This window comes from Triturus cristatus, chromosome 2_2 (genome assembly GCF_964204655.1).
Source record: "Triturus cristatus chromosome 2_2, aTriCri1.1, whole genome shotgun sequence".
NCBI lineage: Eukaryota > Metazoa > Chordata > Amphibia > Caudata > Salamandridae > Triturus > Triturus cristatus.
This window is the reverse complement of record NC_140582.1, coordinates 706,644,771-706,658,324: the sequence shown is the minus strand read 5'-3', so window position 1 is coordinate 706,658,324 and position 13,554 is coordinate 706,644,771. Positions and strand designations below refer to the sequence as shown.

General features: G+C 47.9%; 1 protein-coding gene across 1 annotated transcript in view; it reads left to right on the top strand.

Moving 5' to 3' along the window:
• LOC146862667 (uncharacterized) overlaps nt 1–13,554 on the top strand; it is a 457,539-nt gene that overhangs the window by 178,468 nt on the left and 265,517 nt on the right. Inside the window, exon 12 of the mRNA XM_085641888.1 lies at nt 7,801–8,009. Within this exon, the coding sequence (XP_085498014.1) occupies nt 7,801–8,009 (209 nt within the window). The remainder of the gene's footprint in view (nt 1–7,800; nt 8,010–13,554) is intronic.

Genomic DNA, 13,554 nt, shown 5'->3' with positions numbered 1-13,554 from the left:
GGGACGCTATCCTGCAATCCTCCAGACTACAGGGGCCGGTCAGACTCGATAATATGGACATAAATTTTTATCCTGACTTCACCCCAGCGGTCCAAAAGCAGAGACTAAGCTTTCTCGGAGTCAAACGTCGTCTACGGGACCTAAATCTCAAGTATGCTATGCTTTTCCCGGCTAAGCTGCGGGTGGAGTTGGATGGCCGTACGCACTTCTTTGATCGTCCCGAAGCAGCCGGGGACTGGTTAGATACCTTGCCTGGGGATCGGGATCGGGGGGGTGGGGGGGGAGCGGTGGGGGGAGAGGGCCCGCCGGATCAGGACTGAGGGTCTAATATTATGCCTCGCTCTGGACAAAATTGATGTCACTTTTGACTGTTCGCCTGTTCGAGTAAGTCTCCTCCTGTGGAGGTCGTGTGGGGTCTCTTGGGGGTTCTCCCTCCTCCTCTGGGGGTTTAGTTAGTTTCACCATCTATGGGGCGACAGGCACACTGCACTTTGGGGGGGCTGTTCGGGCTCATGCAGGGGTGCAGGGAGGGGGGAGTTCTGTTGGGGGGGGGGAGTTGGGGTGGGGTGTTGTTGTTCATTTTTACCACAAGGCAAACCCTTTTCTGTATTGTTTTTAAGGTGCTCTCCGGGGGACGATTGATGGCTCCTGTGTGTGATGGGGGGTAGGGAGTTGACTTTGTTGTCTTGGAACGTTAATGGACTGGGGGATAGGATCAAACGAGGTGTGGTCCTGCAGTATTTGAAACGAATCTCACCCGATGTAGTCTTCCTGCAGGAGACACACCTTATTGGAAACTCTTTTTGTGCCATGAATCGGCGTGGCTATCGTTTGGTGGCCCACTCGGGCTTCACATCGGGCTCACGGGGTGTGGGCATTATGGTGAAGAACTCGCTCCCGTTGGAAATTGATGAGGTGCGCCATGATGATAGGGGGCGCTATGCTGTTTTAGTGGGGAGAATGGAAGGCAAAGTAGTGGTTTTTGTATCGGTATACGTCCCACCGGGGTTACAGGCGACCACTTTTGCAGACTTGGGGCGCCTCCTCCTGGGCCTTCCGGGGGGACTCCTAGTGGTTGGGGGGGACTTCAATGCGGTGGTTTCTGGGACTCTGGATCGTCACCCCCCTAGGGACCTCCCACGGGCCCAGGCGTGGCTATCTGGCCTCTTGGATACACTGGGATTGGTGGACTGCTGGCGCTTAAAACATCCCACGCAGCAGCAGTACACTTTCCACTCGGGGGCACATGGTAGCCTCTCACGGCTCGACCATGTCCTTGTCCCGGCGGCCTATGCTGGGAGTGTGGGGGAGGTGCGCCATCTGGCGCGGGGTATCTCAGATCATTCCCCGCTCCTGTTCCATTTTGATGTCCTTCCGAGGGGTGAGGGCAGGGTAGTTCCCATCAATACCTGGTACCTGCGCGACCCCACCATTCGCGCTGCTGTGATTAAATCCCTGCAGCGATACTTTGAGGAGAATGTGGGGTCCGTCCCTTCGGCTATCTCCTTGTGGGAAGCCTTCAAGACAGTCCTCAGAGGAGAGGCCCTGTCCCTCATTTCCCATGCCCGGAGGCGCGAGCGGGAGGAGGTTACCCGGGTGGAGGCCGAAATTGCTGAATTGGAGGGTGATTTAGAGGGCGGAGTGACGGATGCTGCACTGCATGTCCTACAACTTAAGCAGGCGGCCTACAGGGCCCTCGTCACGGAGGCGGCCAGGGGCCTCAGTAGGGAGCAGCAGGGGCGACTGTATGATGTGGGTGATAAGGCGGGCAAACTGATAGCGTGGTTGGATAAAAAGGAGAGAGTGAATCGTGTGGTCCCGCTGATTGAGAGGACGGATGGTGTGAGTGTCACCGAGCCAGAAGAAATTGTCTCCTGTTTCGCGGATTATTTCCGCGAGGTGTATTCTCCGGTCTCTCCTTGCTCGGAGGAGGACTCCCATTCCCTGCTTAGGGATATCGCGCTGCCCTCCCTCTCGGAGGAGGACAGGGTGTCGCTGGATGCCGCTCCTACATCCGACGAAATTGCCCTCGCCATACGTTCGGTTGCCTCTGGCAAGGCCATGGGCCCAAATGGCATCCCTATCGAGTTATATAAGTTGCGACCAGATGTACTGGCGCCCCACCTCCGTGCGATGTTCCTGGCGGCCCACTCGCTGGGCTCCCTCCCGCCGGACCAGCGTCTGGCTACTATCGTGGTGATCCACAAGGAGGGGAGGCCTCGGGACCGGGTCACATCCTATCGGCCTATCTCGCTTTTAAATGCGGAGCCCAAAATTCTCGCCAAGGTGCTGGCCAATCGGCTGGTCGGCGTGGTGGGCGACCTGGTTCACCAAGACCAGTCCGGCTTTATCCCCCATCGCAATACAGCCCTTAATCTGCGGCGCTTGCACGGGGTGCTCGCACGTGTCCCATTCGTGCGGGAGCCGGCCATTTTGGCGTCCTTAGACGCCACTATGGCGTTTGACACGCTTGAGTGGCCATACATTTGGGCGATGCTGGCGAAGTTTGGATTCGGCCCGGGCTTCATCAGTTGGGTCAAATTGTTGTATTCGGGCCCATTGGCGCAGGTGGTGGCGAATGGAAGAGTTTCGGCCCCATTCGAGCTGGGCCGGGGCACGCGACAGGGCTGCCCCTTGTCGCCGCTCCTGTTTGCGCTGGCCTTGGAGCCCCTGGCGGAGTGGCTGCGGTGGCACCCCTCCATCCGTGGACTCCGTTGGACCCCCGAATATGAGGACCGTGTGTCCCTATACGCTGACGACATCCTTTTGTACCTAGCCTCCCCACGTAAGTCACTCATAGTCCTGGTTGATGTTTTACGTTCATTCGGCCGGAACTCAGGCCTTGTCATCAACTGGGCTAAATCATGCGTGTATGTGCTCTCTGGGGAGGCTCCTGTCCTTCCGCGGGGTTGTCCGATTCAGATTGCCTCTCAGGGGTTTCGATACCTGGGTGTCTACATTACTCTGGACCCAGAGGCTCGCTACGAGTGGAACTTGCTTCCCCCTCTCCAGCGCTTGAAGGAGGACGTCGTGCGCTGGCGGCGCCTGCCGCTTTCGCCGCTCGGCCGGGCGGCGTTGTTTAAGATGATGTCGTTGCCACGTTTCTTATACGCTCTCCAGAACACTATGGACCCAGTCCCGGCGCGCTACTTCAGTGAGGTGGAGAGTTTACAGCGCCACCTGTTCTGGGACGGGAGGCCGCGCATTGCCCTGGCGAAGTTGACGCTCCCATGGTATGACGGGGGGGTTGCCCTCCCGGACATTAAACGGTATTACTGGGCCTCCCAGCTAGCTGCAATTAACCATGGCCTCTACGGGCCCGCCTTGAACCCGGCGTTTGAGATGGACAAGATGCTCCTGCCCGGTGGCGACTACAATCGAGCGCTCTACTCTGGCGCGCCCGACGCTCGCTTGACGGGACCTACGCGTGTCATGGTCAGAGTATGGCATGCGGCTAATGCAGCTATGGGGTGGAAGGACCGTTTGACCCGGGCGTCACCGCTGTATGCGTCTGAGAAGTTGGGTTCTCTCTGGACCTCGAAGGGCTTCGCGAAATGGGACATGATAGGCATCAGTAAAGTGGGGGATCTCTGGTCGAGGGGAGGATTTAAAACATTCGAGATGCTGCAGACGGAGTTTCAGTTGCAGGGCAGTGAATACTTTCGATACCTGCAGATCCGTCATGCACTGGGCTCCGTCTTCCCAGACGTCGCCTCCATCCCGGAGTCTTCCCCCCTGGAGGATAGAGTGCTAGATGGCCACGTCCCAGACAGCACGATCTCCCTTATTTATAAAAAACTGATTAATGATCGATCGGGCTTGCTGATTGGCCTTCGCGAGGCTTGGGTCGCCGACGGTCTGGAATTGGACGATGAGGACTGGACCTCCGCGGTGGCCTCTCCGAAGTAGGTGGCTATACCGGCTCGCCTTCGCTTCGTCCAGCTTAAGATACTCCACCGGGTCTACATGACGGGGCCAAGGCTTCAGCGTATGGGCTATACTGAGGATGGATTGTGTAAGCGTGGTTGTGGTGCCGTGGCGACCTTCCTGCATATCTTATGGGAATGCCCGAAGGTGGAGCGATTCTGGCGCGGTGTGCACGAGGTCCTGCGAGTGGTTACGCGTGTTGTGCTGCTGCCGGAAGCGAGGAGATGCCTGTTGAATGTGTGGGAACCAACTGACTACTCGGCTCCGCAAACGTGGTGGGTGACTCTGGGATATATGATTGCTAAGCGTGACATTGCGCAGCTGTGGGGATCCCAGAACCCCCCGACGGTGTCGGCCTGGAAAGAGCACATGGACTGGTGCATGTTTCGAGAAAAGGTGGTGTATGTGGCGAGGGGTAAGCCTGGGACATGGGTGAAAGTGTGGGGCCCCTGGAACGCCTACCGTGGGAGTATTTGCGCGCCACCATTGCTGCCTGCTGCCTCTCCAGCCCCGTCCCCTTAGCTGACCCCTTCCCCTAGCCCCGGGCACAGGGTTCCCCCAGTCCTCGCTCTGTTTCCCTTCCCCTCCTTGGATTCCTCTGATAGTTGGGGTTCCCCATTGGGGAGCACGTGCTGCTACTTTCGACTGTAGGGTAGCCTTGTGGGTGTTGTTTTTTTGTTGTCTGTATAAAATGAAACCGCACTGTGACGTATTATGGCTGTGGCCCATGATGTTGATGACTCCTGCTTATGCTCCTTTGTAATGCCAAGTGTTCTATGAACGTATGCCATATGTTTTTGCCATTCCTAGCGGCCGGCCGGAAGGTTGTGGGCCCATATTTGTATATTCTTGAGATTTGTAATAAACGGTTTCAAAAAAAAAAAAAATGCGTTGTAGTGTCATGCGATGTAATGGAATGCGTTGTAGTGGATGTTGCGTTGTAAAAATTGCGTTGTAAGTGTAGTGCGTTGTAAAAGTTGCATTGTAAAGGTTGTTCCCCCCTGCTTAGTGGACCCCTTCTTCATAGTTATCACTCTCTCCTTGCAGAACTCCTCTCTCAGATTGTGGTATGATAGGCAGCTGGGATCCCTTTCCATTATGTCAATGTATCACTGGTGCAACAACATAAGAGTCCCAAGTGTCTGATGATGAGGCAGTAATTACATTTGGAAAAATGACCGATTTGAGAGACAAAGAAGAATTAAAAAAAATTCTACTTGGTATCAAATTATTTATCTGAGATTTTAGTGTAACACAGAATCATTGTAGGCACTGCACAAACAAGTCCTAATTTCACTGTTGAACACCAATGTAGGAAATTGGGTTGCTGGTTGAGGAGGGTAAAACCCTACTGAAGCACCAACCCCAATTTCTTTTAGAGTGAAACAGAAGCAAACCCCAAATTAACCTGTGCTCAGCCCTCTGGTAGCTTGGCACAGAGCAGTCAGGCTTAACTTAGAGGCAATGTGTAAAGTATTTATGCAACAATTCAAACAGTAATAAAACGAAGACACAACACAACAAAAATCCCACACCAATTTAGAAAAATAGAGTACAATTTCTAAAATTAATAAAATTATTTGAGAAAAAAATGACAGAAGGCCAAATAGAACTGGAGATATGCAATTTCAAAGATTTAAGTGAAAACAGTGCTTAGAATCACAAAGTGCCAACTGTGGTTATCTGGTCCCGCTGGACTGGGACAAAGTCCCAAGTGCAGGCTGACCACGATGGAGAGTGGGCTAGGTACAGGGACCATGTTAGGGCTGCTGAAAAAATTACATTAAATACGAGTTTGAGAGCGTTGCGAGGTCCTTCACAGAGGATGCATCATGCAGTGATAGTTCTGAAGAGCTGTGGGGCTGCAAAGCGAGGTCCTGCTTCGGAATGCGTTACGCAGTGTCTGTTCTGATGATCTGCAGGGAGACAAGGCAAGGACTTACGTCTAGATGCGTCGCAAAGCAGAGTTTCCGAGGAGCCGTGGGGCTGCGATGTGAGGTCCTGTGTTGAGATTAGTCATGCAGCAGTGGTTCCAAGGAGCTGCAGGCCAATGCGTTGCACTGGATCAGTTCTGCAAGGTCCACAATTGGGCTGTCAGTGTACCTTCAGGCCCACTTCCAAGGGCCCAGGACTGGGATGGCACCACTTGGGGGGCAAGACTCTCAGCAGACTGAGACCAGGTGCTGGCTTCAATGTGGTTGGAGCCTTTTCTGTCCCTGAGGCTCTGATCAGGAGGTCAGCCAACTAGCCGTTTCAGTCACTAATTAATTAATTAATTTACAGGCCTTAAGTAGATAAAATACTTCTTTACTAGGGATGTATGAGTAAATTAAATGTGCCAATTGGGTGTAAGCCAATTCTACCAAGGTTATAGGAGAGAGCACAAACACTTTAGCACTGGTTACCAGTAATAAAGTGTGCAGAGTCCTAAAAGCCAACAGAAACAGGTTCAGAAAAACAGGAGAGTGAAGGAAAAATGTTTGGTATTGATCCTGCAGAAAGAGCCAAGTTCAACACATACTTTAAAAAAAATAGTTCTGGTTTTGGTTCTTTGGAAGTTCAACGTTTGCAGGTATATTCATTTGTTTATTCAGTGTATCTGTTTCTTTGATGCTTGTGTGTCAACTGTGATACTAACCGTAGTTGAATCAAAGGTTCATACTGTTCACAGTGGTGAAGCCAGTTGACACTCTCTGGTGTAAACCAAACACTTCATGTGACTCTAACTAAATGACGTGAACCGCAGATTTGGCAGGGTGAGAGCATTACCAAACTCTAAATGCCCCCTTTGTCTCATTCCTGATGAATCATGTATCCTTACCATTTTTATGCAAACGGCCCTTCTGCCAATGTTCCTGTGTACCACATATAGCACAGCGATTGTTTCGAAAGGTTCTTGCTTAAAAAAATATGCAAAAGCATTAAAAACATTTGGTAGAAAAGACTTCACACTGAAACAAGATGAGATCATCTTTCCAGTGGCATCACTGTTTCCAAACAGTGGCACTGGGTAGTACAAGGACACTGGGAACCGTTGGCAGTGCACATGGAATGTAATCATCACCATAGAAAAACAGGAAGCTATGCAACCACTGTAGAATCATTGGTGAGGCGCAGAAAACAAATAATGGACACTATCTTACACCATCTATAAAAACTACCTTTGCAAAAAATGCATTATCCAATTTTAATTTTGGGTGATCAGGTCTTCAAAAGAACTTATTAAAATATATGTTTTATATATTGTGCATCATGCAGGTGCAGTAGAGCATGATTTAAATATGTGGATTCGTTCCTTTAAATAGTGAGGATGGGTACTAAATGCTGCAAGATTCTGTGGTGTACAAATGTTTATTAGTATGAAGCTTGCAGTAGCATGGAAATGGCAGGACAAAATGCTGTAGGGTTTAATCTGGAAATAATTTAACTAGGTGAAGACTGTCCTATCCATATTCATATCCATTATTGAACAGAATAGCATTACAACAAATTATGAATGGTTTGGAAGATTGCTTTAATGAAGATTCCAGCTGACACATGTTTAGCTTGCGGACCATCTACCTTAGTGTTTTTTCACGACAAGTGTTGTGATCCATGGTACAATTTGTTGCCTTTGCAGTGCATTTTGTCATCTTTTATTACAGATTTGGCATTGTGTTCTGTTCATTTATGTCTGCCAGTGAAGTTGTCATAATCTTTTTAAACTTGATTAAAAAGAATCTTCTGAACACTTAAGGCATTGTTGGTGTATTACTCTTATAACGATTATCTAGGATAGTGCAGGTTTCAACTAAACTCTTATTCACTAACAGTCCAACTAACACCTCACCCAGGTTCATCTTATTTACGTTTTTCCTTTCTCATTGGCCAAAGTTTTGCAGCAAGAACTTCAGCAGAGTTTCCAGGTTCCAGGGATTCCAGAGGACTACTGCCACTGCTTCAAGAGAGTCATAACTGACCTGCAGTACAATCTGTCCAGCAAAACTGCTTCAGAATATATCGACATCCTTCCGCTGAAGCCGGAGATCAATACCGAGCTACATGAAGCACACCAGAGTTTCATAAAAAGCATCCACAGCAAGGTACGTTCTGGGCCTCCTGCAGCTTTGATGTCCTCACTGCCATGAATAGGAAGCGAAATGCTTTTATACAGGAAATGTTTAATCTGTTTACTCCATGCATTAGAATGCAGTTTACCAGATGATACCACTTCATCCGGGCTCTATAGTCAAGTGCATTGCTTTTAGTACAACCCATTGCAATCTAGAACATTGGTCCCGTTAAAGTCTAGGTCCATTTACACATTTTTTTCGGAGGAGTCAGGTGAAAGGTAAATATCACAAATTTGCTTCGCAATATAGTGCAACCAATGTGGTCACACATTAATCCACACAACTCTTTGATCGGAGTTTACTAGGATTAAATATAAATTTAGAAACAAATCAATATAGATCAATCTGAGCATAATCGTATAAAAGTACAAAAAGATCAGAATAAGTCCAAATATCCGTAAGAGATGTACGCTATATAATACAAAGCAAATGACTAACTCTAAGATGATGACGCAAACAATCAGGAAAAGAAATGAAAGCTAAATTGCATCAGATGATTCTCTTTAAAGAGCATGAGCAAACTGACTTTCCCTACACTACTTTAACAAGGGAAACCTAACTAAATCATTTAAGTCTAGATATATTTAGGAAGAAAGGGAAAGAAAGGTGTCAGCAGTCAAAGTCTTCTGTAGAAAACACTTCGACAATGGGTAGAAAACATTCCAACAATCGGTCAAGTAGCTTAAAGCCACTCAAGCAGAAGCATAGGGCTGCTCTCTGAGAAAAGCTAAGATGGACTCTCTCCTTCACTAAACACAGCACATAATATCAACTGCAGTCGAATTGACATTTCCATGTGATTTCCCTAGACTTGGCACAACTCAATACTTTCAGCACCTTTCCCACCTAGATAACACTTAATCTCTTCTCGTCCTTGGTTATTCCTCTTCCATGAGAACAACTCTCCTCGCTCATTACCGCAATTTCATCTACCGACTCCTCCTTTCCATGCTTTACTAACTACTAAAACAAAACTCCTTTATTCTAACTAATGAAGCTTCACCACACCTAAAGTAGAAACAAAGGGAGACAAAACATTCCACAGCAATGGCTGAACACAGACGAAACATGAGATCCACAACAATGGCTGAACACAGACGAAACATGAGATTACAAAATGAGCTTGCACTGAAACAGAGAACGTTAGGCCAAGATGAAAGAATACATAAAGCTAAGCTAATATACACATTAGGCTGCACTTTAACTATCAACTGTGTCTAGTGCATGGGATTACAAATATGTGACCATTTTTACGAAATATATGCACCCTCTCATAACCATGAACATAATGCAACAACTGCGAAATGTCATTATAGTTCTACCCTCACATGATTAACTCGGGTTATATGTATGAGGTTGTCAAATGCTAGTTGCAGACATCCTAGTTAAATATTTCACACTAAGATGCTTCATGTTAATTTCTCCTGTCACGTTAATATGTAAATTGTCACATAACTTTATTAATCACGTTCTAAATATACATTTTTTTAATTAAGTGCTTTCAGTATGCAATACTGCTCTTCTTTTAGGGCCAGATGCATCAAAGGGTTTTACCCATTCTGTGTCTATGGGAAAATGTGCTTGTACATATGGCCCTTGGTGCATTAATTGCAACAGAATATATTTGAGTGCTGGCTATGCTTGAGTATGAAGCACTCCTACATTATCTCAGATGTAATCAAATGCTTTAGTTGAAGCGCACAAGAATAACAACTTCCTGAATGACGTAGGGTGTTAAATGGAAGCCCAGGACAACATGGTGGCCCTCATTACAAGGAGTTGGTATGTAATCTTTAGACGCACATAATGCATGAGAGCAGAGCATGTACTGTATAACAGATGCAAATATAACTCACATTCAGAAGCCATCAATCAGGACAACATTGCACACCCTTTTCCTTGTGAGAATCGATCATTTTGTCCATCATTCAACCATCTTAGTTGGTGAAGGTAGTGAAAGAGCAGACCTGCCAAATGGCACATATTCAGGACGTAATACACTACAAAATAGATATCCCTTTAATATGGGTCGTAAGTTTTCCATAAATCTTATATACATTTTCATACAGATGGGAGTTCCTTGATACGTCAGTCTTATGATTGGCTTGAGTAACATATTCATGGCTTGGATATGTTGCTGGTAATTACAAAAGCGCAATAGTTGGTCTCTAAATATGATTATGTTGAATTTAGATACAAAGGATGGTTAGTGTCTTATAACTTTTGTCTACATTGACAAATCAGCACAAGATTTTAAGACACCCACACTCTGAATTATTAGACTAAAGTTTGTGCAGAATAATCAGGGGGCAAAGACATAAGTGGCCAAAAAAGGAATATTCCTTATTTTAGGTATAGGATGTATTTTTGCTCAGGTGCGCAGCAAAAATTGCAACAAAAATTGCTTCATTAGTTCTAGAGAAATTTAAAAATAATATCACTGTAAATGCACTTATAAAGATTGAGTACTACTGTCATCAATTAGTGTAGGTTTGAGAAGAATGCACCAAATTTGCCAGGCTTCCTTGACTATATCAATGATAATGTGATATTCACAGACTCTCTCCTGAGGCGGAAGCCGGGAGATTTTAGCTTCACTAGCACGTTGTGTTTTAAAAAGTAATAATTGACTGTCACCTGGATTTACTTTGAAGCGCTTGCTCGCTGTTGACACCTGACCGCCCAGCAGATCCATTGCTGTAGCGGAGAGGGTTGCCACAGCAACGCCGCCCTCGGTCACAGGACACGCCCAGCGGCGCTCACCACGCCCACAAGCCAGTCCTTAAATTGACTCGCGCTGAACACTAGCGCTGTCTCACAGACTCTCTCCTGAGGCGGAAGCCGGGAGATTTTAGCTTCACTAGCACGTTGTGTTTTAAAAAGTAATAATTGACTGTCACCTGGATTTACTTTGAAGCGCTTGCTCGCTGTTGACACCTGACCGCCCAGCAGATCCATTGCTGTAGCGGAGAGGGTTGCCACAGCAACGCCGCCCTCGGTCACAGGACACGCCCAGCGGCGCTCACCACGCCCACAAGCCAGTCCTTAAATTGACTCGCGCTGAACACTAGCGCTGTCTCACAGACTCTCTCCTGAGGCGGAAGCCGGGAGATTTTAGCTTCACTAGCACGTTGTGTTTTAAAAAGTAATAATTGACTGTCACCTGGATTTACTTTGAAGCGCTTGCTCGCTGTTGACACCTGACCGCCCAGCAGATCCATAGCTGTAGCGGAGAGGGTTGCCACAGCAACGCCGCCCTCGGTCACAGGACACGCCCAGCGGCGCTCACCACGCCCACAAGCCAGTCCTTAAATTGACTCGCGCTGAACACTAGCGCTGTCTCACAGACTCTCTCCTGAGGCGGAAGCCGGGAGATTTTAGCTTCACTAGCACGTTGTGTTTTAAAAAGTAATAATTGACTGTCACCTGGATTTACTTTGAAGCGCTTGCTCGCTGTTGACACCTGACCGCCCAGCAGCTCCATTGCTGTAGCGGAGAGGGTTGCCACAGCAACGCCGCCCTCGGTCACAGGACACGCCCAGCGGCGCTCACCACGCCCTCTACTCTTATCCAATTCAACACTATTTACATGCATCGGAACCGGAAGCGCAGCGGACGAGCGCAGCGGGCGCGACGATTGCGTGCCGAAGGCGCGCTTAAGGCAAGCTCGTCTGCGCTCGTCCGCGCCGAGGCCGGGCCTAGGGCCACCCCCCCTGCTCTGCCTGGTCCGCGGCCCATCACCAACTCTCTTCTGCTATCCTACTCCTCCGCCGAACTCCTGAGTTATAAACCTTACGCCGAGAAAGCCCACCCCATACCCATCCTTAACTACAACTCTTGAATCGGCCCGTTTAAATGTCCCACATGCACGGAGACGCCGTCCACAGACACCACTATCTCCCCACCCACAGTGTCTGCAGCCCTAATAAACGTCCGTTCCTTACCTAAACACAAGATTGAAATCGCTGAGTTCATTGACTCCCATGATCTGGATATATTATTTATTACCGAGACATGGGGAGACGAATCCTCCGGACCTGACTTCAGAGACGCCACGCCTAACAACTATTGTGTAAGCAAGCTAGATAGACCTTTAAGAAAAGGCGGAGGAATAGCAATTATACACAAAGAACATCTAAAACTAACAACATCAGAAACAACTCTTCCTGAATGCGAGGCTCTCCTTTTCGCCATATGCATCTCCAGTAAAACTACTTTTAGAGGTTTGCTAATCTACCGCCCCCCAGGATCTAGATCAAAATTTCTCTCAAACTTAGACAAAATCATCGAGATGTCTATTGGATCCCATCACTTCACCGTTTTAGGTGACTTTAATTTTCATCTTGAATCCTATGAAGACCCTGATACAGGAACATTACTCGGTGACTTGGAGACAGTAGGCCTCATGCAAATTGTCAAATCACCCACCCACTTAGCAGGGCACATCCTAGACGGCTTATTTACCAACTATAGAGACATCACAATCACTAAGGTCATCCCTCTAATATGGACAGACCATTCTGCAGTATGCTTTTCAGTTCCCATTAATCATGGTCTACCTTCCCAGACTATTTCTGGATCAACGAAATTCAGAGACTGGAAGAACATTAATCTCAACCAGCTCACCCAGATCATACAGGAAAGCCCTCCGCTAAACAATCAGGACCCTGTAGCTGCTTCAGCTACCTACCTGGAGAATCTGAACGCAGCCTGTAACAAACTAGCCCCTACAAAAACCTCTCATAGGAACAGAAAGCGTCTATCCGCCCCCTGGTTCTCGGAATCCCTTAGATTACAGCGCCAACACTGCAGAAACTTAGAAAGGCAGTGGCGCCGACACTATAATAACTCGGACAAGATTAGCTATAAATACGCCCTCTCTAATTACCAAAAACTGATTACATCCGAGAAAACCACCTACTACACTAACCAAATAAATCAGGCCAAAAACTCTTCAGGAAAACTGTTCCAGGTGGTAACCTATCTGTCCAATCCTCTGACACCCTCCTCAGAGGGATCCCAGGCCCTTTCAGATACACTGGCCACATTTTTCGAAGATAAGGTCAGAGCCATCTTCTCCACTTTTTCGCCTGACCTTTCCGTATCACATACTGAGCACTCCACTGCCAATAATACTTCACAATTTTCAGCCTTCGAAAACACCACGAAAGAAATTGTTCAATCCCTGATCGCCCAAACCAAATCCGGATCACCACTCGATCCATGCCCTCCTGCCGTTCTTAATCTCGTCGCAGAAGTCGTTGCCCCGTCACTCACTACCATCTGCAACGCAATGTTCACATCCGGCACCTACCCCACGGTATGGAAAGAAGCCATTATTAAACCACTACTCAAAAAACCCAGTTTAGATCCTTCTCTTCCTGCCAGCTACAGGCCTATTGCATGCCTCCCTTTTCCGGCCAAAATCTTTGAAAAGATCATGAACCAGCAATTGTCAACATACATCCATAACAACAACTTACTGGATGACACCCAGTTCGGGTTCCGTCAGGGA